The sequence below is a fragment of the Lingula anatina genome, chromosome 9 (genome assembly GCF_051362555.1).
Source record: "Lingula anatina isolate TDL-2025a chromosome 9, LinAna3.0, whole genome shotgun sequence".
Taxonomy (NCBI): domain Eukaryota; kingdom Metazoa; phylum Brachiopoda; class Lingulata; order Lingulida; family Lingulidae; genus Lingula; species Lingula anatina.
The window spans coordinates 19,887,382-19,912,817 of NC_141775.1; the positions used below are offsets into that span (position 1 = coordinate 19,887,382).

Here is a 25,436-nt window from a genome sequence, read left to right on the forward strand (position 1 = left end):
TTTTGTTAAAATTTCCCGGGTTTTACCCATCCCCGACGCATCGCAACTGATTTGTGACTGGGCCTTAAGTGATAATAGTTCAATTAGTTTGAAGACTGTAAGCTTTTTTTACCCTTTAACATATATATATATATATATATATATATAGATAGGCCTATATGAAGCCAGGGATCTTCTCTTGAAATAGTATTTATTTCAAAAGATTTACACATCACGGTCTCCTCTGCATTCACAGCAGCGAGGCGGCCCGGCTCGTTAAAATTCTCAAGAGACTCGCTTAAATTTGTTAAAATAAATAAATAAATAAATAAAACCCTCGCTGAGATAAATTACTACTAACAGTATTTTTTTATTCAGGTTAACTGAAAATTATAAAGATGGTGAAGTAGCCATTAATTTCCTACGGATCATGTAGAAAGGTGATGAATAAGACAATATATGGAAAAACTGGTCGTTTATAACTGACCAAATATGTCTAGAGATAATACAGTTTACATTCAAGTTGACCACCAATATCTGGCATATATATGCATATTTGTAATGTTAAGATTTTTCATGTTTTTAAAAAGGCAAATAATTAAATTAAGACTAGACATAAGGAAGTGCACATGGGGCATTTTGGTAGTCATTTTAACGTATTTTCATTAATTCCAATCTGATTTCTTTACCGATAAATTATTCGTATTATGGTTTTCAGAGATCGTTTCATCTTCACCACCCTCCTGCAGATAAAAGCTATGCTGAAGAATAACATTATTGTTCTTACAAGGTTAGAGCAAAGATTGAAACAGAACAGAAATCCTGATGACAATATTGTCTTAATTGACGAGTTTGCATTTCCTATGGAGACTAGAGAAGATGTGGCAAGGGTTGAAAACATACTTAAAGATAAACATAATGAAATTACTGGTAAGTTAAAAAAATAATAGTGTGATTAAAATTAATTAATGTAGTAATTGTTGTGCTGAAGCTACATATGGAATAAATAATAAGTTAATTTTTAAAATAGTGGTTATTTGATAAATGATTAATATAACATTTTAATCTGAACACTTATCATTTGTTGTATGTATAGGGCCTATATATAAATGTGCTTTACTAATTAAGAATATCTTATATTTATTTCAAAAGTCAAACCACCTTGCCACACTGGGAGGGTTTTCCTCTAAGGAAATGGTACAGTGTAGATAGGATCATGTCTACTATTTTTAAAACTAACATATTGCATGCCAGTGTAACTGGATTGGGAAGTGCGGAAAGGTTGCACTAAAAAAACCTGACCTTTACAAAAGCAATGGAATGTTTGCATTTCGTAATGATCAAATAATGTTTGCTCAGATATATTTTTACATATTAATTGTATTATTATGATCCTGAAGTAAAGTTACAGTTCAAAATATAAAGATTGTTTCTTCTGAACAACTTTGTCTTTTTAAGGTTTTTACATATATTCTCTTAAGGATAAACGCATATCAACCTATTTCTGTCCTTTGATGAGACCATTCCGTTTTGTAACTCCTTTTTGAACCATTTTTGTTTACTGTCCAATTTAGCACTGTTAAGATAGGAGGATTAAGTTAAGTTTTTTATATTTTACAGATGCAGGTAGATCGAGAGCTACGGAGGCTGAATAAGACATGCACCAAATTGTGGCTCAAAAATGCGCATGATAGGGATGGCGGCAGAAAATTGAGGGAAATCAAAACAAGGAAAAAAGGAGGTAAATAAACACACTGGACAAAAGAAGTGTCACCCCCTGCAGAGTAATGAAAGTTATAATGCCTGGGTCTACTCTTAATATGACTATTGAGTATAAAACCACTGTACTATGGAATTGTTTTTTTTTTTTTTTTTTTTTTTTTTTTTTTTTTTTTTTGTGAATTTTGATGTTTATAAAATGATACCAGGAGCATATCATTCCAGAGTCATTTATCTCCCCCAAAGTATTGGTTCACTTCTATTGTCCAGTGTGTGTAACAACAAAAAATAACAATAATAAATAAATAAATAAAGAAAGAAAAATAAAAGAAAAATAAATCAAAATAAAATAAAATAAAAATCACTGTTACAGGTGATAATTGTGATGAGAAATATTAGTTTTACGCATATCTATTTTATCTGATATTAAATTATTATTTTCCAGTTACCTTTGTACGGCATTTCTTTTGCGCGTCTATAGTTTTGCTATGAAAAAAATACCGGAAGTCGTGTTGCGCAAAGGATTATGGTCTATATGAATGAGGCGCCATTTTGTTCAACAACCAGGAAGTAACAGGACAGAGATTGTGGGATAATGTTGAACATATTTGACAAAGAAAGAGATATGATCTGACCGACTTGTAGGTATATGGAGCAAGTGTTTATGTTACTGTGATCTCCAAGCTGCAGCACCAGAAGTGAACATAAAGTTTAGCAATCACTGACAGAAATATTACAGGATCTACTGTCGGAATGGAAGCCATGTTAGGGCAGTCTAGACGAGGTGTAAATCCAAGATCAGGACAGGTGACAGTACAGACACAACCTCCATTAGCTGAACAGGAAACAAATACAACATCAGCTACACATCCTAATGTTTTCTTTGACAAGGCAGAATGTGTGCGTTCCTTCAGTGCTAAACTGGAAGATGATAGAATAACTGACATAACTGGGTTAGCCATAGATAAGGAACACATGTTTGTTGTGGATAGATATAACAACAGAACAAAAGTATTCACACATGAAGGACAATTTAAGTTTGACATTAAAGTAAACATACCATGGGATGTGGCTGTGTCACAGACTGGTCACCTGTATATAACATCATGGGGTGACAGATGTGTCCAAGTGTACTCCACCAGAGGTCAGCAGGTGACAACCATGGGTCAGGGTCTACTGGAGTTACCACTGGGTATTACACTGAACAGACAAGGTCATGTGATGGTTTGTGACAGTGTAAAGAAGTCCATCTTCACATTCCATGCAGACAGTGGACAGCTCCTGAACACTATTCCACTCAGTATGTGTGAATTCCCAGTGTACATCACAGTGAACAGTGTGAATGATAACATTGTGATATCAGACTGGGGCAGTGACATGCGGAGGTACTGTGTACATGTGCTGTCACCTACTGGTGATCATCTGTACCAGTATGACGGCAGCAGAGAAGGCAGTAAACTGAGTTTTCCACGTGGAGTGTGCACAGACAGTTATGGTCACATCTTCATTGCTGACCATGGTAACGACAGGATAGTGGCACTGAGTCCACAGGGACAGTTTATCAGATACATTGTCACTTGGGATGATGGGTTGTTGTTTCCCAGTGCAGTAGTCATCAACCCTGCTGGACAACTGGTGGTGGGAGAGAACAAGGGCAATGTTAAGACATTCCAGTACGTTGAACTGAAACAAGGTGAGTAACATGTATTAACTGTGGATAGATATGTTTATTATGTAAAAATTTTGAAAGTTTATTAGTCTTACAATGTTTTTATTCATGAATATGTTTGCCTTTATTTCAATAAAAAAACTTTTAAGCATATTTAAATTCAGTAAGCACACAGCTGTGCTTTAGTAAAAATGTATGTAGAGTGGAGACATTTTCTATAGTTAATACTTTACTGTTACTGACCAATTTCTATGAACCCATTAGTGATTAGGATTTTGAATAAGGATGAAGAACTGTTTTTAATGGAATTTATAGTATGCTTTATTTGTATTTTTATTAAGTCACAAGAAAAACATCTTACATTGTTTAATCCCTGAACTTCTTGTCCATATGTCAGTGAAGAACAACTCAAATCTCACAACAGAACAGTCCAGTTCTTCATATTCTTCATCTTGTAGCTGTTCATGAAAGCTTAGATATACCTAAATTCTCAAATGTATTTTGTCAAATTTCTTGATGTCTTACCACTTCTAGATTCAAAGACATTTCATCACCAGTTTGTTGTTAACACACACAAATAAATTAAATGTTGAAGTACTTTGGATGATACCTTATTTTCCTGACTTTGTGGATTGTTGTTTGCAAATAAAACTAGCAGACGACCATTTTTCATGAAATGGAACTACTTTTCACAGGAAGTAGTGTATTCATACACAACAGTGACCTTGAGTTTGAAATACAAAAAAATAGTACATGCATTCACACTGTCACAGCATGCAAATTATAATGAAATATACAAAACTAAACACATTTTTATGTAACACAAAAAGTTAAATGCATTTTTATTTATTTATTTATTTATTTATTATTATTATTATTATTATTATTATTATTATACTGGGGCCGGTTTCACAAAGCAGTAGTTAGTTAGCGATCGGTAGTTAGCCTCTCGCTAGTTATAGTGCCGTTTCACGAAGCAGTCGCTAGTTCTCTTGCTCGTTATTGTCTCGTTGTTACCATGGATATTTAACGACTGGTCAGAGCAGTCGCTAACTCTAGAGTTTCATCGTACGCATGCGTAATGAGTGAAATAAAAAGATTGCTTAGTTACCATTGTCTGTCGTTTGTCTTTGTATCCAATATGGCGGCTACCTTTCTTGCTATCCGTACCGCCAGACGGCAACGTAGACTACGACGTTTTCATGAAAGGCAGAATCTATTATAATATACATACGATGATGCAATTTACGAGAGGTTGCGCCTAGCTGTGACAAAAAGAGCGGCAAAAAGGTGGTGGAGATTCTTTACGACGACCTCAAAGCAGACGTTCTTATGCATTTCCAGCCACCAAAAATTGGAGAGTTAGTGCTTTCGTGACACTTTTACGCAAGAGTTCCACTTCCGGCAGACGGTTTCGAGACTACGGTGAGTAACGAGAGAACTAACGACCGAACTTTACGACTGAACTTAGCGATGAGTTAACTACTGCTTCGTGAAACACCCCTCGAAAATCGCTAAGTTTGCTCGTTAGCGAGGTAGTTCAGTAGTTATTTGTTCTAACTAACTACTGCTTTGTGAAACCGGCCCCTGGATAAAAACCTTGATGAAATGATTTTGATCACCTTTTTGGAAATTTTAAACTGCATGCTGATGGACCCACTTATTTATGTCATACACACTAAACATAGATGAGAAATAATATATCACCATGAACATAAAGTAACTTGTATATAAATATATATATTTATATATATCATGCCTAATATGTATGCACTACAGGTTTAATTCCAAATGTTATTCTTTTAAAAAAACCATATAAATAAAAACAATTTTTTAGAATGCTTGAAAGTGAAAATTTCTGAGTATGATTTATTTTAAACAGAACAACTTTATGGCTGTTGACACTTCTGGAAAGTCCAATTATATAGGCAAAATAAACCATAAAGCATCCTGCTATTGGAATTAATAACAAATCATAAATAAACATCAATGCTGCCATATCATACATAATACAAGAAAAATGTACGTCTACAGTGTTTTATTTACAATTTGGAACTAGAGAGTCAGATCACTCACTGACACTACAGAATACGAGTAATTTTTTACTTTCAGAAGTCAAATTTTTCCCACCTTTTTTGAAAGGGAATTTTAACTAGTAATGATGTGTACAACCATATATTATGTAAATAAATTGTATATGAATTGGTGTTGTTTATTAGTACCACCAGCGTATACGAGTAATTTTTTACTTTCAGAAGTCAAATTTTCCCCGCCTTTTTTGAAAGGGTAATTTTAACTAGTAATGATGTGTACAACCATATATTATGTAAATAAATATGAATTGGTGTTGTTTATTAGTACCACCAGCGTATACGCTGGCGGTACTCATGGTTTTAGTCCCGACCTGTCTCGTACGGCTCCTGCGGCTCCGCCGGCTCTTGCGGCTCCGCAGTCGGGCGCAGTCGGAAACAAGTCACCGAAAAAAAAACATAACAGTTAAAATGGTCCAATCAAGGAGATGTTCAAATTGACCTAATTGACCTGTGTTTTCCTATCACTGATCACTCCTTTGATTTTCTAGACAATAGGCCTATTGGTTTTCCTTGAAATGCATTATAAGTATTGCATATTTTTATGACTTTCCAGCAGCATTTTTATGTTGCTGGAGTACTCCTGCTACACTCCGGGAGTACTTAGGCAACATTTTACGTTCTGTAAATGCATGCATTTCTAAGTTTTATAGTAAGCACACAGCTAGGTGTTAGTAAAAATGTATGTAGAGTGGAGAAACTTTTTACTGTTAGTGACCAATTTCCATTGAACCCATAAGAATTATTAGTGAGAATGAGGCACCTGCCCATCAGGCAAGTACAATATGTCTGTAAATCTACTTGCCCTGCTCCAAATGTACTTGGTCTGCTCCAAATTAAAAAAAAATGGGTGTTGATAAAATGTATTCTGAACAGTCTATAGGCAGATTCAGTACAATGGCGTATGTATTTGTAGGTTGATAAGTTATTAACTAAAGAAAAAAAAAACTTCATGTAATAATCATAATAGTGATACATAATACATGTATGATGATACATTTCATCACATTATGATGCAACCACCATCAAATGGAAACAAAAATAAACTTGTTATTAAACCAACTCAGCAAATGTTTGGGCCAAGCAGATATTTAGCATCGTACAATATACATGTATGCTGATTGCCATTTCAAGTCTAAATTAAACAAACATCATTGTCGCCTACAAAACTGATACAACTGCACCAAATATCTCTTGCTATACGAAATACTTGTTGAAATGATGTTTTCAATAGAACTTATTTTTTATTTTATTTTTTTTTATTTAATCATGAGAAAAACATTCTAAAATGTTGATTCCCATTTCTTAGTATTATCATTATGCTTCACATATATATCAAGGCTGTTGCAATGTTTTTTTTTAACTAGTAAACAAAATCTCTGACATTGCTACAGCACATCATCTACTAGCTACAATTTTTACATCTAAGGTTTTTAGAAGTTACTGTCCCTGTGATTCATCAGCTAATATTGTTTTTATCTCAAGGTCAAACAGGCCAAAATCTCCTAAAAATGGGGGTTTAAAAAATATATATATATGTTTGTGCCAATTTTTAGAAACTACACTGACCTAAGTGGGGGGATTACATTTTGGGACTTCATCTTCGGGAGTTTGGGGTCAATCGGTGCATTTTCACAGGAGAGGCAGCCATTAGATGCCAAAGCTGAAAACTCTCCATAAAACTGGACCTGGAATAAGAAGTCACATACTGGCAGCCAAACTGTGACCTTGAAATTTACCTTTGACCTACTTTTCATCATAAACTAAGTCTTGCAAATTTTTTGCCTCTTGAAAAAAAAAACAAAACATTTCCACCAATTTAGAGTAGGTACGAGGGAGTTTTTGTGCAGGGACGGAGCGATAAGGGGTAGTATCAGTGCAGGAAAATATAAGTACAGGAAGTATTGGTGTGGGAAATTTAAACTGTGACGTACCTTATACACATGTAGGTACTGGGAATTGTCGGCACGGGGGTTGTATAGGTACGGAGGAGTATTTGTGTGGGGAGTATCGATCAAGGGACGTACACGGAAAGGTACTGAGAGAATTGGTGCTGGGGCGTTTAAGGTACGCTGCAGTTTAGTAGCAGTAGCGAGAGTGTACCATTATTATGTTAAAAATTTGTCGTTGTGACAGGAAAGGTAGTTTTAATGGGTGGATTCAAATATGGTCGTAGGCACGATCTGTACATATTTCTGTAACATACATTGAACACTCCAATAACCTTTTCCCAGCCTATTTTGTCTTGATATTATCCTCCTCTGTGCTGCTCCTTCATTGTACCACCAGCCTAGGCGCTGGTGGTACACATGGTTTTGGTCCCGACCCGTATGTTCCACCGGCTCCGCCGGCTCCTGCGGCTCCTGCGGCTCCGCCGCCAAGTCACCGTTACCGCTTCTCCTTCTAGACTGTAAGGGCCTCCATACCCATCTCTTGGATTTAGGTCACCTATAATCTCAACTCGTTCCACGTAAAATTTGGGCTTTGTCGGTATTGGGGTCTAGGTGTGGCACTCATTGCAATGGACCCTTGTCCAAAAATGGCAAAATTAAATGCTAATTATCTCCCCTACGGAAGGAATTATGGGAAAAATTTCTACATACAGCTTTCCAAAAGTCATATGTGTAGATTTCAAATATGCCCTTGGATTTGACCTTTGACCCTTATTTCAAGGTCAAACGGGCCGAAATTTTCAAAAAAACAAAATTTTTGCGCTCTTATTCAGACACCACACAGACTTAACTAATAATATTAATGGAAAGTGTTACTCTTTGGGTCATCTTTCATCTCTGTGAATTTGGGGTCAATCGGTGCATTTTCAAGGGAGTAGCGGCCATAATATATCAAAACTGAAAACTGTCTCTAATTCGGGAACCGTTAATGCTAGACACCCATTCTTTTTTTGCATTTTGTAGAGCATGTAAAGCCCAACACTGAATGTGGTCTCCGTTTTTTTTGTATTCCGTACGGTTTTCGAGTTACGCTTTATCAAAAAGTACATATTGGTGGTGAAAGCAAAATGTGCAGTATGGTAACGGATAATGAATTTTGAACTCCCGAAAAATAAAACATAAGGCTTGGCAAAGGAAGTCATATACTGGCAATCTAAATGTGACCTTAAAATTGACCTTTGACCTACTTTTCACCATGAACTGAACTTTTCAAATTTTGCTTCCCTTTTATCTCCAAAACTGGCAGAGATAGGTCCATAGTTACTATTGAACTTGAATAGGAAGTCAAATACTGGCAATCTTAAAGTGACCTTAAAATTGACCTTTGACCTACTTTTCACCATGAACTGAACTTTGCAAATTTTGCTGCCCTCTTATTTCCAAAACTGGCAGAGATAAGTCCATATATAGTCTCTATTGAACTTGAGTAGGAAGTCATATACTGGCAATCTAAGTGTGACCTTTAAATTAACCTTTGACCTACTTTTCACCATGAACTGAACTTTGCAAATTTTGCTTCCCTTTTATCTCCAAAACTGGCAGAGATAGGTCCATAGTCTCTATTGAACTTGAATAGGAAGTCATATACTGGCAATTTACTGTGACCTTAAAATTGACCTTTGACCATCTTTTTACTATGAACTAAACTTTGCAAATTTTCTTTCTCCTTTATGTACAAAACTGACAGAGGTAGGTCCATAGTTACTATTGAACTTGAATAGGAAGTAATACACTAGCAATCTGTGACCTTGAAATTGACCTTTGACCTACTTTTTATGATGAACTGCTTTTTGCATGTTTTCGGGTCTTTAAATCTGCAAAATTGGCAAAGAAATGCCCATGGTTGCTATTGAACTTGAATAGAAATTCATATTCTATGATATTGAAATTGACCTTTGACCTACTTTTTCACCATGAACTAAGCTTTGCATATTTTCTTGCCTCTCATATCTTTCAAACTAGAAGAGATGTGCCCCTTGTTGCCCCTAGGTTTTCTCTTTTGTCAGCATATATGCACCATTGACAACACTTTTCAAGGAAAACCAATAGGCCTTTTTTCTAGAGAATACAGGAGTGATCAAGGGTAGGAAAATGCAAGTCAATTCGAAAATCTGCTTGATTGTATCATTTTTTTTTTTTTTTTTTTTTTTTGCATATTTTGAGAACTCTTATTGATTGCATCTTATAGAGCTTGTCAAGCACAAGACTGGTGATGGTGTCCCTTTTTGGAATGTGCTTACTCCAGCTGGTGGTACAATATCCGGAGGCAGTATCGCCTCTCTGATCCTCTAGTTTACTGTTTAAATTCACTTCCTTTCTTGATTGACACTCCTTCCATCATCTTATCATCATCATTTAGACATAGCTGTTCAGTCTTGCTACTACTCACCTCCATCCTGTTACTCTCAAGCACATATGCAGGCATCCACCTCTCTAGATTTTCTCTCGCTTCCTCTCTGCTATCGCTTCACAAAAAATATAACGTCTGCAAACATCATCGTTCACCTTATCCATGAGTCCTTTTGTCAATCTGAAGCATAACATTTGTATTACCAGGTGAGTTTAATGAACGGCTTCGCAGTTTGTGTGAAAGTGGTAAGATTCCAGTATACCGACAGCGAGTAGCTATTGTTGGACCTTACGGTGTGGGAAAGACTCATCTCGCCAAGCGCCTCATCCATGAGGAATATATCAAAGAAGAAGATGCAAATACAACTGGCGTGAAGATATACCGCCATAGGTGTGTTGTCCATAAAGCTGGCCGATCCTGTTGGATCAGAGGAAAAGGTAAGCAGAATATAGGAAAACGTTTGACACATATGGAATATGTTTATAAAGAATACAAAGAACAGAAGATAAGACATTTTCAATTTTACCGCATAATTCACAATAAGGAATTATGCATACATGTACGTGTGGGTGTCGAAATGTGTCCTTCCCTATCTTAGTATGGTAGACGAGGGGCTGAGTGAAAAAGTACCTAAATAAGTGGTGCCTTTGTATTGTTATCAATCAGTTGACATACATGACACTTTACAATCTACTCCTACGTCCATTAATTATTTTTTAACTGGGTACAAACACGATAATTTCATTCTTTGTAAAAACACCATGCTTTATTTGACTCAATATTGAATTGAATTTTTCAACGGTGTAGCCTGATACGTACACTCAGAAAGGGTACATTTAGATACAATGCTTGATCTACCTGTATGATCCTTCCAACTATTTTCAGATGATCCAAAAGACCAGTTTGCACAAAACGTGGCAATTGGAGTACAGAATTTAGATACGTTTTGCGAGCCGGACTTAACAGTATTGGACCAAATGCCACTACAGGAATCCCTACCACATTCGGAAGAGAATATTAATAATATGCTGACAAATAGAGGTATTGTACATGATTGTCTCGAATAGTTCATAGTTGGTGCAATTTAAACAGATATTTGTAGTTATTCTTCTTTTTTGCCAAGAGATTCCACCTTCTGTGTGTTTTTCGTTGGCCATTCTTCCTTGAAGACTGCATCCCAAATTTTATTTTATATGTTTAAATTTTGTAAAGAAATTCCTTTCTGAATTCTTTTATCCTAGCCATGTTTTTGTTTACTTCAAGGTTGAGTCATTTTCTGCTAGAATGGTGTTTGATATTATTCTTCTCTTTATTCTACAGCCGCTCCCCCTGATGACAGTGAATCACCTGCCTCTCCTGACAGAGCAGCAGGTAAGTAGTTCACATGTAGTAAAACAAGATTCTTGTGTATTGCTCAGAATGTTCGGGAGTTTTTCTTAGCTTGCCAATTAGGTATGTCAGGGTCTACATTCTTATTTTCATCAAACTGGGACTTAGAACTGAAACGGACATGAAGCCCAGTGGTAATCAAATTTTCTTAATGTCCATGTTTTTAATAGATGATTAAAATTTTGTGGTATTTTTACAGTTGACCATTATTGCATCAAAAACCTACTTTGTGCACTATCACCATAACGTTATAAAATGAAAACTGTTACCTATTTTTTTATTTACAATAAATGGTTCTTAGGATTGACAAACAGCTTAAATTAGAAAACCAGCTCTTTTGAATTATTGTTTTTATCAAATTATGCATTTTTTGTGAAATTTTTATTTATCTCATTCTGGTGTGAGCTTGAACTCTCATGGGCCTGAAGCCTTATGCTTACATCGTTATATACTGTTGTGCATAATTAAATTTTGGGGTTGACTGTGCAGTTAAGCATTGTATTACATTAGAACTGACAGCCTCCTATTTTGTGCATTATTATTTTCTGCTTTTTTAAAATTGTGACTTAGATATTTCATGGGCCTGAATACTGTTGCTAGTCACATTTGGGTGACAAGCCTCTAATCTTCCATTGGGTAACTACTAGCTAAATTCAGAGCTATAAGTTCACTTGCCTAAATTAAGTTTCAAGTGGCAATAAAATGAGATCATATAAAACACACATGTTGAGATTCCCTGTAGACTCCCATAGGTTAAGTTCTCTGCCAGATAACAGTGTCCATAATAGGGAAGCAGTGATAATTATGCAGATAAATGTTGTTTAATTTTGCAAATTAGTTTTCAAAAAATTATTTTGTATAATGCCAACATTAATGCTAGTTTTAAAAGCAGCTTTACTGAAATGTTTTGTTTTTAATTTCTTTCAAACACTGAGGGTTTCAACTCAATTTTTAACTCCCCTCCACCTGAACACTGCACATTTTCTGTTTTCCCACAAAAGCAGTTGTATTGGTATTTATGTATTTCAGCATTATGTAACATTATATTATTCTATGCACTGCTTTCATATGTCAAATATTGTGATTTTCATTACTAGTATGTGAATTTGAACTTTCGTGGTCCTGAAACTGTAATCTTATCATAGGGGCAGATTGGGATCGTCCTCAAGGTTTTCAGGAAGACGGTCAGATTTTAAAGTTAACATTGACGGGTATCTATTTTTTTTGTTGGAAGACCATCTAAAATGGAGGGTGGATTAACAAAGATATTTTAAAATACTGTCAGAAAATACATTTGGATCCGCTCCTGTTATTGACCATGTTACCTGTTGTGCATGACTTAAATTCAGTGTCGATTGACCGTGCTATTACAAGTATTATTTATTATTGCATCAAAATGAGAAAATAACCTATTTTTTGCATCTTTATTTATTTATTTATTTATTTATTTATTTATTTTGTCTGTAGACTTGTCCTTCAAGAAATACATGCCTTCAAGAAATCGACGAAAACTGGAAGTGCATGTTTTTTGCACTGTTTTTCCTGTCATGCCCATCGTAAACACTGTGTTGTCAAGTAAAAGGAAGCGTCTGATACAAAGTATCAAATGCGGCATTGACGTGCTTGCTTGCGATGTGTTCAGTACACTTTGTTTACACTGACAAGTCGAGGTCAGAAATGCACAATGTTTTTCTATGTAATTACGCAGTTTCAATTTTGATTAGTGAATTTTCTTTTATCTGCACGGTCATTTTCCGAACATATGATAAGCCACGAAATATTTCTCATCGGAAAATCACCCAGCAGCTTTCCAAGTACAAGCGAGTGACGTCATGATGCACTTCCGGTTTTCGTCAAGATCTTGAAGGGATTAGCGTTATGGTTTGCTGCACATTTAAAGCGGTCTGTCTCAACATGTACTTGACTGCTTGGATTGAAATTTACAGAACTTATTCTTCACATGATATCACACATATGTGCTTAATTTGAGAGCTTTAGCTGTTATATATTTTCTACAGTGCCCATTCAAAATTGAAAAAGAGCTATTTTCCGTCAATTTTTCTTGAAGGGCAGGTCTACATTTGACAGATTTGCTGTCTTGTTTTATCTGGGTACAAACACGACAATTTAATTTTCTGTAAAATAAGTCTTCTTTATATGACTGAGGATTATTTTTCTTTTTGCCAAGGGATTCCACCTTCTATGTGTTTTTTGTTGGCCATTATACCTTATGTGCCTTGAAGACTGGACACTTGATACCAATTATACTTGATCTTATTAGACGCATTTTCGATGTAATTTATTTATTTTTATACAATATTTATAGACCAATATCCCAAAGTTATATGTTAAAATTTTGTAAAGAAATTCCTTTATCTTAGCCACATTTTTGTTTACTTTAAGATTGAGTCATTTTCTGCTAGAATGGTGTTTGATATTCTTCTTCTCTTTATTCTACAGCCGCTCCACCTGCCTCTCCTGACAGAGCAGCAGGTAAGTAGTGCACATGTAGTAAAACAAGATTCCGTCTTTTGCTCATAATCTGCAAGAGTTGTTCTTAGCTTGTCGATTAAGTATGTGAGTTCCTGCATTCTTATTTTCATCAAACTGTATTAATAATGTTATATTAAAATTGACTATACCTTACAATTTTAATTGATTTTAATGAATGTTAAAACATTCAGTATTTATCACCCAGTTATGTTTTGAGCTTACTCACTTGTATTCAACAGAGAGGATACATTTTTAAGAAAAAAATGTTTTTTTTTTTGGAAATTGCCGATAAACCTTCAGAAACAGATGAAAGCTTCTAATTTATTTGATAACTGTTTCACAAAGTTAATTGACACTAAATACATTCAAATTTTGTCAATGATTACAATACTTTTTTATGCTAAAAAGTTTTATTTTAACTGCACTGTTTATTGTACAGTCCTTTTCAAAGGTGAAAGTGGATCTCATACCTCTGGGGAAGAAAACATGAGTAGTATAAGAATGTTGACGATATGTCGATGTATGAACAGTCCCTGACAAATGAAATAAATTAGATTGAAAGCATGTCTATAAAGATTAAGGTCTAGTCTCTCACAAACCCCCCCCCCCCCCCCCCCCCCCTTGAAGAAGGCACATCAGCTGAAAACTCAATTGGGCGCTTGATACCAATTATACTTATTACATGCATTTTCAATCTAATTTATTTATTTTTATACAATATTTATACAATATACTGCGGGATTAATACGATGATTTGGATAAATATGCACGCATTGCAATACATAACAATATGCATTATGCTAAAATCATTTAGTTTGGACATAGCTTATTGTATTCATCGCAGTGGCAGAAAGGAACCATCTAGATGATATTGACAAGGAGCTATTGGAAAAAATTGAGAAAATTGCCCGAGGGGAAGATGTGGAGCCAGAGAAACAGGTCACAATTTGGGATTTTGCAGGACAGGATGTCTACTACACCACGCACCAAACATTCCTCTCAGAGCGGATCATCTACTTGTTGGTATTCCGACTTGACCAGGACCTCGATGATAAAATCCGTGTATACAGGGGAGAGAAGACGCTGAAAGGTATTGTTGAGCTTTATATCTTTACATGTATAAGCTACTCAGGGCCCTGATGTAAATAATGGCCTATCAACTGTGTGTAATTTCTTTATTAAAAGATCCACATTTTTAAATCTCTCTATTGCTCTTAATATATATATATATATATAACATTGAGATTTTAGTAGCGTTAATTTTAAATGGTTCCGATGAGTGTTTTGGATTTTAATATTCTAGTGATTTTAAGGATTTTAGTTATATTTACCATTGTAAGCCGCCCAATAAGAAACATTATTATTATTATTATTATTATTATTATATTATTGGCGCTATTTTTTAGCAATGCTGAGGAGAAAACACTGATTAATATTCATCTTTGCATTAACATCAAGGCTTTGTATGTATTTTTCAGAGTTTATTATGTTTTGGTTAAACTCAATCCATATGCACACTATTGGAAAATTGAGGGAAGAAGACAAAAATGCCATGCCATACGTCTTGATTATTGGAACTCATAAGGACATGTTATGCCCACAGGTGAAAACGCTTTTCTTATCACAATTATTCAATTACTACCATACTTATTGTACCACCAGCGTAGGCGCTGGCGGTACACATGGTTTTAGTCCCGACCCGTATGTTCCGCCGGTTCCGTCGGCGCCTGCGGCTCCGCCGCCAAGTCACCGTTACCGCTTCTCCTCCTAGACGGTAAGGGCCTCCATACCCATCTCTTCGATTTAGGTCACCTATAATCTCAACATGTCCACGTAAAATTTGGGCTTTGTCGGTATTGGGGTCTAGGTGTGGCACTTATTGCAATGCACCCTTGTCCAAAAATGGCAAAATTAAATGCATATTATCTCCCCTATGGAAGGAATTATGGGAAAAATTTCTACAGACAGCTTTCCAAAAGTCATATGTGTAGATTTCAAATATGCCCTTGGATTTGACCTTTAGAGTTTCGAGTTACGCTGTATCCAAAAGTACATATTGGTGGTGAAAGCAAAATGTGCAGTACGGTAATGGATAATAAATTTTGAACTCCGGAAAAATAAAACATAAGGCTTGGCAAAGCAGACAACTTGTGGTCAAAAATGATATTCTTTCATCAAATTTGAACATCTGGAACTTCAGAGCACCTCCCATTTCAAGAATTTTGACCAAAATGATGTTTTCTTTATTTAAATTAATCTTTTCTGTAGGAAATTTATGGCACATTATGGTAACTCAAAAATTATAACATTTAGTCCCTTATATCTCCAAAACTGGCAGAGATAGGTCCATAGTTTCTATTGAAGTTGAATAGGAAGTCATATACTGGCAATCTACATGTGACCTTAAAATTGACCTTTGACCTACTTTTCACCATGAACTAAACTTTGCAAATTTTGATTCCCTTTTATCTCCAAAACTGGCAGAGATAAGTCCATAGTTACTATTAACCTTTTTCATCTTTTGCGGAAATACGAAGTGCGCATGACAGGAACCGCGCGCCACAGGGGTCATGGTGGTCCTCTGCTGTTTCCAGCATGGCAATGCTAGGTGTAGATGATGTACAAGGTGCGCATATAAAAAGGTCGTATGAAGCGTGCATTGCTTTCTGTCAAACTAAAAAGGTGGCTGAAGCACAGAAATGCGTAAACTGTAGGCAAGAAACAGCTATTTGGACGGAGAATCAAGCAATTAAATATTTTCTTTCTCAGTTTAAATACGATGCGCTTTACAACTAGACTTCACCTAAGCGTCCGAGCCTTGGCTGCACTTTCAATAGTGATGACGAACTAAAACTACGGAGTTCTTTTAAATGCTTCCGATAATAAAGATATGCGAAAGAGACTCGTTATTTTTATATATATAAAATCAAAATAGCCAGTAGACTCGTACACAGCTTTCAAGAGTGTGGACAGGTGCGCAGGCCTACGTCTCCACAATTTTGTACATGTTGTATGCAAGCTGTGGCGATATCACCTCATGTACTGGCAGTGTCATTTCATTACGATTTTTATGTCTTGTTTGAAGGATATCTTAAGAGATTTTTAAAGAGATAAAATGAAAAGATTTCCTGCATTGTTTGACTCGTAAATACTGTGTATACAGGTAAAACTGATACGCAGATCGTTCGTCGGTGAACTGATTAAATCGTTTGGTACCTGATAAGGCATCAGGTGTTACTTGTTCAATTGTTCGGTAAGGCGGGCGGCCACGACTACGACCTTTCTCTGTAATTAAAACCTTTTAAGTGTTAAATAGGTGAGACAGGAATTCTTGACTCTTTCCCAGATGATAATTAAAGTTTACCGTGTCTTACTCTAGTATATGCACAAAATTTACGTCAGGTAAAAAATGTCAGCCTTTCGGTCTGACAAGTATGAAAATTTTGTCAATCTGAAACAAAAACAAAATTATAGCAAGAGCCCAAATTATTTGATTTTTAAACATTTTTATGCGTATTTTCATCGTTTTCAATCACAGACAATTAAAACATTCAAATAAAGTGTTTCCCACACATTTCATACTTTTCAACTATCTAAGACAATTAAATATACGTAGGCCTACTTTAATACTAAGCATATTTGTATTACTTTACAAATACGTTGTTGGATTATGTTTATTATCCATTTTGTCTTTACCATACATGTATTATGTATGTGTAGCTTACAGAAAGGCTTTTCTGCATTTTTTGTAAAAATATGCCCATTGAATTTTCCAATGCTCTTGTCATTGAGTTCAGAAATAAATAACTTTTTATTTCGCCGATAACGCGTTCAACAAGAGCCGATGTACTTTCTTCTTCGTATGTCTCTGTTGATCTTGATAATATGAGCTCCGTTTGTACAAATCAGTAATACGTATACGGGACTGAATACATAATAATAAAAATTTTATTAACGTCTCACGTTAAAAAAATAGAACCCACCCTGCTAAGGGTTATTAGAGACTAAAACCTGTGATGGGCCTACAACATTTAAAATGATCACTTATCAATAAAACACACACAAAAAGGATATTACATACAAAACTTTTCAAACCTTCTCTTTGTTGTTACACAAAAAGTCGTAAAAGTTCTTGAATTTTTTGTAAGTAGAATCCCCGTGTAAAACTTCAAAGCTTTTACTTTCTTTTTCCATAATCTCATGCTTGAAGTCTTTTCTTAATTTTTAGGCCCCGGCCTATTCTTCAATTTTTTCTTCAAATCTTTATAATGTTTTTTTTCTCGCATTTTTTACCCCGAGTTCTATTTGCCGATAGTTCGTTATATCCGTTGTTTAACTAAGCATTTCTGTTTTTTATTAAAGCACCGTTGATCTCCTAATATTATAGTTTTTCTTACCGCCTTCGAAATGTTCAGCGCAAACGCGGTGCCCTGCTTTTGATACAAACTTGCTATATTTTCCTTTCTTTCCACCATATTTTTCATTCTAACGGGTTTGTTGGGAACTTATTAAACCTCATGTGTCGATCTCGCTTACTGTTATTGTAGTAGCGGGACAAAAAGCACGTAAACCCAGCCATGGTTTTAAGCACCGCTGTAAGTGTTTCGACGTAGCAGGGCTCCCCTACCCACAATGCAATTTCCATTTCCGGAAAAGATGAAAAAGGCTAATTGAACTTGAATAGGAAGTCATATACTGGCAATCTAAATGTGACCTTAAAATTAACCTTTAACCTACTTTTCACCATGAACTGAACTTTGCAAATTTTGCTTCCCTTTTATCTCCAAAACTGGCAGAGATAGGTCCCTAGTTTCTATTGAACTTGAATAGGAAGTCATATACTGGCAATCTACATGTGACCTTAAAATTGACCTTTGACCTACTTTTCATCATGAACTGAACTTTGCAAATTTTGCTTCCCTTTTATCTCCAAAACTGGCAGAGATAGGTCCATAGTCTCTATTGAAGTTGAATAGGAAGGCATATACTGGCAATCTAAGAGTGACCTTAAAATTGACCTTTGACATACTTTTCACCATGAACTGAATTTTGCATATTTTGCTTCCCCTTTATCTCCAAAACTGGCAGAGATAGGTCCATAGTTACTATTGAACGTGAAAGGAAGTCATATACTGGCAATCTAAGTGTGACCTTTAAATTGACCTTTGACCTACTTATTATCAAGAACTGAACTCTGCTAATTTCTTTCTCTTTTAATTCCAAATCTGGCAGAGATAGGCGAATAGTTACTATTGAAGTTGAATAGGAAGTCATATACTGGCAATTTACTGTGACCTTGGAATTGACCTTTGACCTACCTTACGATGAACTTAACTTTGATTGTACCATTTTTAGTTATATATATATTTTTTGCATATTTTGAAAATTCTTGTTGATTGCATTTTTACAGCTTGTTAAGCACAAGACTGGTGGCTGTGTTCCTTATTTTGTGTATGTGGGGGTCTATACGAATGCGCTTGCTCCAGCTGGTGGTACAATATTCAGAGGCGATATCGCCTCTCTGATCCTCTAGTTCTATGTATAATTTGTATCCCTTCAACCATATCACGATTCCTGACGAGTGACTTAATTATTTAGAAACTTTTCACTATGTGACTATTTGTGGATGGCATGATTTAATGTTGGGGGAAAAGGGTGTCCCTTGCCCACTGACTCCATCCTAATTTTATAGGTTCATTGCAGCACACCCATTTTTCAACTTGAACGAAGTGGACTATATCATATACACATATATACATGTACATACACACACCCTGGTAGATGTTTTCTTTCGCTCTGACACTTAAGCATTATTATATAGTAGTGAAAAACTACAAAAGAATCTTAACATCTTTTCATTCATAGGGCGAGGTTGAAAAGATTTTTGATAAACTCAAGAAGTGTCTCGATGACAAGCAGGTACTCAAGGACCACGTCTATCGATATTTTGCCATAAGCAACTTGGCCGAAGACGATGAGGAGTTTGCTGAAATAAAAAGAGCGATCGAAGATTTGTGCGGTTATAGCAGCGACAGTGAGGCTACCGTTCAACATCTTCCAGTGAGTTGGATTAAATTGGAAATGAATTTGACAAAGAAGAGTGAAGAAACACCCATCATAAGTATTGAAAAATTGATGGAAATGGCGCAAAGGGTAGGACTCCCTGATGGAGAATTACAAGAAAAATTCATTCCTTACCATCACCGTCAAGGTGACATCCTACACTTTAAAATTGATGGACTGGAAAGTGTCGTCATAATAGATCCACTTTGGTTAGCAGTTGTGTTTTCTGCCATCATGACCCCGGCCAGCATTCACTCTGGATGCAGTCGCGGCCATGTCCTGAAAGATGAGCTTGAAAGAGGAGTCCTAAAAGAGGAGGTATTTGATGAGTATCTAAAAGAATTCAAGATGGCCGAAAAAAAGACTGAAATCATTCGACTTATGCTGCATTTCGACTTGATGTTAGAAATATCCCAATCAGTTGAAAACCCTCTGCCTGGACATGGAAAAAGAAGATTCCTCGTACCCAGTATGCTGGTATCAAATAACAGTGCGAATGAGACAAATCCGCAGAAATATTTGCTTATCGCATTCCCTCATATTCTGTTTCCTACTGGGTTATTTCATCGTCTGACCATCCGTCTTCTAAGGAAGTATAAAGCTCAGCAATATAAAAATAACATCCCAGTTGTCGGGTTTGACAGCGCCTCCTTCCGCCTGGCTGATAAACAGTCGGTGCTGCATCTCGCCATTGAAAATAAGGCCATGAAGTTGTTTATAACTAACGCCACTGGACTCCCTCCAAAGACTCACGTGTATTCAGAAGCAAGAAAAACAGTTGAAAACGAGTTGACAGTCCTTCGGGATACATACTGCCCCAGGATGCATTTTGGCTACAGCATCAGGTTAACAAATGACGGACCCAATATTCCAATAAATGCACATGACGTCCAAACAGCCGATTCCATATGTGCGTATGTAGAGAACTCTGAAGTGTCGGTAGATTTAAGGCCATATCGCGTTTGGTTTTCTGGTAAGCAGTTTGAAATATCATGTAGTGTTGTTGTGAATAGACATTAGGCCCTATGCTATTTTAACATAGAACATGCATTCCGTGTTAATTGGTTCACAGATCTTAACATTTTAAAAGATCCCTGATTACACAGCATGTAATATCTGAAACCAGATACCATTAGAAAATTTAGGTTTGATTAGTTTTAATTTTCAAAATAATTTATCGGGAAAAATATATTAAGGATATTTCTGTTTTGTACATATATTTTTGAAAATATTGATTTTTTACACAAACACTAATGACATACAATGTTAGTTATTTCTTATGAATACTCAATTGTATATGCAATAGACTAAAAAATGCTCAATTAGAAATTAATGGGAAAATTTATATTAATCTACCCTTCTTAAATGAACTATGTACTTGTTTGTAACATTTTTATTAGAAACAAAAGGCAAGATATCGTATTCAGATTTTACTCAAACGTTGTGAATTAGCAACCTGTGATAACAAGTCATTAGAAACATGTCAGTGAGAGATAAACCCAAAATTAACAATCATTTCGGAATGACACTTGGATTTTGAAAGGAAAAGTACGGCGTATGATAGGACATAAAGTATTTTGATGGGGCCCTAGAGGCCAAGTACCAATATATAATATATATTAGGCCAATCTTACCATTTTAGCAGCCCCAGAGAATCAAGACCGTTGTGCAGCCAAGTGTCCTGAAAACGAGGCAAGTTATGAGCTTTTAAATACGTTTGTGTCTAAGTACTGCGCAGCAAACACAGAACGTTATTATAACGTTACCATATCATATGTCCAAAAACATTTTGGTAACATTATAGGAACGTTCTGTGTTTGCTGACCATTATCCTCACTTGCACAAGTTTTAGTAAGACCATGAAATTAAATGTACTCGTATATACACAATCGTAAGAAAAATTGGATACACTTAGGCATAAATGCGCACTTTTCACTCTGTTACACTTGCTATACGACCTCCGATATTTCTAATGATAAATTTCACATAAAGACAGTGTATGTGTGCGTTTCAGTACAAGAACGATTCCGAACCGAGAGGTCGTGCACTCATTATCAACAACAAGACATTTGCCGTGGACTGGCTTCCAGAACGTGATGGTACCGACGTAGATGTTTTTGCCTTGAGGAAACTATTCCGTTACCTCCATTATGAGACAGACGTTATCAGTAACCTGACTGCACATGTGAGTTCATTAATAAGATCCCAGACAGCCTCAGTGATCTGGCCCACGTCTGGCCCAGATCTGGCAACGTCTGGCAATGTCTGGCAAAAGGTATGGCCCACGTATGGCTTGCCACATGTGGGCCAGATGTGGCAATGTTTGGGCCAGATCTGGCCCAGACATTGCCACATCTGGCCCAGTCCACATTTGCTCATATGGCCAGATGTCGGCCCAGATCTGGCAATATCTGGCAAATGTATGGCATGCCAGATGTGGGCCAGATGTGGGCCAGATCATATTCAAATGGGCCAGATTAGGGCCAGACATGGACCACATATGGCCCAGAATGTTTTTTTTTCTTTTTTTTAATTATTTTTAATTATTCAATAAGATTACTATAAAAAAGACATACAAGATTCAAGATTCAAGTATTTATTCTGTGCTAAAACCCTAAACAAAATTATTACACATTATATAACCTTGCTGGCAACTAACATGTAACAAATTAAGGGTCACTCCTTGTCTTTTTGTACAAAACAATGTATATTTGAAAAAAAAAAAATCTACACTGCAAAAAGGTAAATATACAGACACTTAACAGGAGGAAATGTCACTTACATACATGTAAAGAAAACAGTTATAACAACAATTTTTTTTTCAACACAAAGCTGCTCATCGAATCTGAATTAACACAAATTACAAAAATTGTAATTAATTATGCATGTACATGGGGGAGGGGTTTGAGGGGGAAATATTTTTGCACACATTGTCATTTTTAAACTAATTCAAACATATCATTAATAATAATAATCACTAATGAATATAGTTTTGTAATGAATAAATCTTGAATAATGAATGAAAAAACATTGTTTTTTAGATGATGGTGAGTTATAACAAAATTATAAATAACCATGCAGTAACTGTAATTCAACTTGCATGCTGGCTACAGTACTGTACATACATGTAAATTCTGAAAAAAAAATGTATACTCCAGCACAGATATAGATGTACAATTAAAAGAGAATTACATGTGCACAAAAACAAACCCCAGTATCAATGCTTTTGAATTAAATCACATCATGAATCAAATCACTCAATGAATTGAACCAGTTTGCAATGTTTGCGCTTTTTTTAAATCCATAACACTAAGAAATGATACATCCGGCTCCTTGACAAGCTTATAATTATTAATGGAATCAACAATATGGAACAAGTAACTCTACCAAGTTAACAACAGTTCATTCAAATGTCAAGTCAAAACACAACATCCCTTCCTTTCTTGGACAGAAACGGTCCTTTCAAAACATGTTTATTGACAGTTCAGTCTTTAAAATGTCCTTTCAAACATTTGCAGAATAGCATATGAACTCCAACTTTTATTCCTTAAACCACACTGAAAATTCTCAAAACTTATCAACTCATATCAAATCCCATGTCCTTTCACTACTACTGGTCTCTTCCTTTACGTCACATTCAAATGTTCCCTTCACTTTTAAAGGTTTCTCAGATGTGTATGAATAATACTGTTTGTTTTCTAGTCCTCCACAAGAGCCACATTTATTTTTCTTGGAGTTCAGCATTCTCCATGTATTTTCATCAATGATATTACAATATGCACCTGAATCTGGTAATACACTGAGATTAACACCGCCTCTATTTCCTCCATGTCTTCTGTGTATATTGCATTGGTTCCCACACCAAATGTATATGCACTCCTGGATTATCATGTTCAAAGCTGTCATTTACATGAATAATAGTTTCAGTTTTGCAGACTTTTGCAAAGTGATCCAACGTTCCATGTTTTCTCAGTCAGGGAGTTTCTACTTCGTTTTTCATGTCTAAACTCGTAATGTTTAGACTGGCTTGGTTTGTCAAATGACTTCGGTTTCATCATACTCACAGTTTCTGGTGTTCCAATTTCATTCAAAGCGTTAACTGTCTAATGTATATTCATGTTTCTAACCTGTGTTTGGGAGAGTCCTGAAAATATCTTGTACGCCTGTCCCTGCTGAATACAACATAAGCCCGCGTCTCCTCTGTCATGTATTTTTAATTTTCTATCTTTGTTCATTATTCATGCCGTCCGTTGGTTTTGAAAAGATCAATCTTTTCCGTTAGCGAAGAGGTTAAAACTGTCTAGCCATCGAGTCGAGCGTGACCATGTCTCCGGACTTCCGTACGGTTCGAATTCCGTAATTTCACATTTTTCCTCCATTTTTTCAAAGAAAGTTGGCTCACAGTTTTGCACTAGTGTTAATCCTCGTTGCCAGTGTTGATGCCTTCGAAATAAATCGCATCACGAATCAAATCACTCAACGAATTGTATCAGTTTGATACGCTTGTGCTTTTTTCATATCCATAACTCTAAGAAACGCTACATCCGGGTCCTTGACCGGCTTAGCATAAAAAGCGGAATTTTACAACAGCGGAACGAGTAGTTCAAAAAAAGTTTTAAAACAGTGAATTCATTCAAATGTCAAGTCAAATTAAACAAATAGCACACTTATGAGGGGACTTTGAAGAAAAGAGAGAGAGATAAATAAAATCAAAATTTAACAAATGATGTCAGTTTAATGCATTCAGCTCACTGGTCAATAAAAAATAAATAAATAGAAAATAAAAATTGAAAATGAAAGTACCATATCTGGCCCAAGTCTGGGCAGCATCTGGCAAAATGTGGCATAAATGCCAGACTTTGCCAGACTTGGCCCAGATCTGGCAAGTGTCTGGCAAAATGTGGCATAAATGCCAGACTTTGCCAGACTTGGCCCAGATCTGGCAAGTGTCTGGCAAAATCTGGCCCAGATATTGCCAGACGTTGCCAGATCTGGGCCAGACGTGGGCCAGATTACTGAGGCTGTCTGGGATCATGGTGTGTTTGTAATAAAACGAACATCGTGAAAGCCAAATGGCTTTTAGGTTTCAAAGACTAACATACTTTTTGGTGATATCTCAATATATTTATCAGTGACACAAAGATGATACAATTGATACTTGAACCTTTTGGTTCAAAACAGGTGTTGTCAAACAAACTTTTCGGTCACATTTTATTATGTTTATCTATTTCACTGCAATATATTTTTCTACTAAAATGAAGCTTTTCACTCGTTTCTGTTCATTGCATGTATTTGTATTTATATGAGAGATGTACGGTACACTGAATAGTTATACAACATTGGTCAAAAAGGTTGTCCCACCCCTATTTCCATGTACTTTAAAAACCAACCCCATAAAAACCTGGGCCAAATCCCCCATCTTGTTTAAGAAGAATTGGACAAGTCTTTTCAATTTTATAGACATTTCTTTACATCTGTAGAAATCACAGTGAAACAGTCGAATCGAGGGGTACCTCTTATAAATTTAACTAAATGGTATAAAATGTGTATATTTTCACCACTGTTTTGTTTTTATGTACAGACACAGATGTGTCTGTACATATTGCCATCACCTGCGTCTGTCGTCGCCGATGGCGATGCCGATGGCGATGCCGATGGCGATGGCGATGCCGGCGCCTTGCACTTTCCTTGTGAACACAATAAGTGGAGGGCAGTTTTACTTTTTGGCTTTA

General features: G+C 35.9%; 2 protein-coding genes across 3 annotated transcripts in view; both read left to right on the forward strand.

Annotated features, from left to right (window-relative positions):
- The window catches only part of LOC147760110 (uncharacterized), an 88,738-nt gene that overhangs the window by 51,556 nt on the left and 11,746 nt on the right, over positions 1-25,436 (forward strand). The window contains exons 1-4 of one of the 2 annotated variants that reach the window (XM_086995341.1): positions 15,117-15,244; positions 19,507-20,677; positions 21,347-21,396; positions 21,719-21,889. In XM_086995341.1, the coding sequence (XP_086851467.1) occupies positions 15,128-15,244; positions 19,507-20,677; positions 21,347-21,396; positions 21,719-21,889 (1,509 nt within the window). In that variant the 5' untranslated portion in view covers positions 15,117-15,127. Of the gene's footprint in view, positions 1-15,116; positions 15,245-19,506; positions 20,678-21,346; positions 21,397-21,718; positions 21,890-25,436 lie in introns of those variants that run through there. The other variant, XM_086995340.1, reaches the window with a different exon arrangement.
- LOC147760114 (E3 ubiquitin-protein ligase NHLRC1-like) lies at positions 1,617-3,399 on the forward strand. Its single transcript, XM_086995536.1, has 2 exons — positions 1,617-1,720; positions 2,144-3,399. Exon 2 carries the CDS (start codon positions 2,452-2,454, stop codon positions 3,397-3,399), a length of 948 nt encoding a protein of 315 aa, XP_086851662.1. The 5' UTR covers positions 1,617-1,720; positions 2,144-2,451.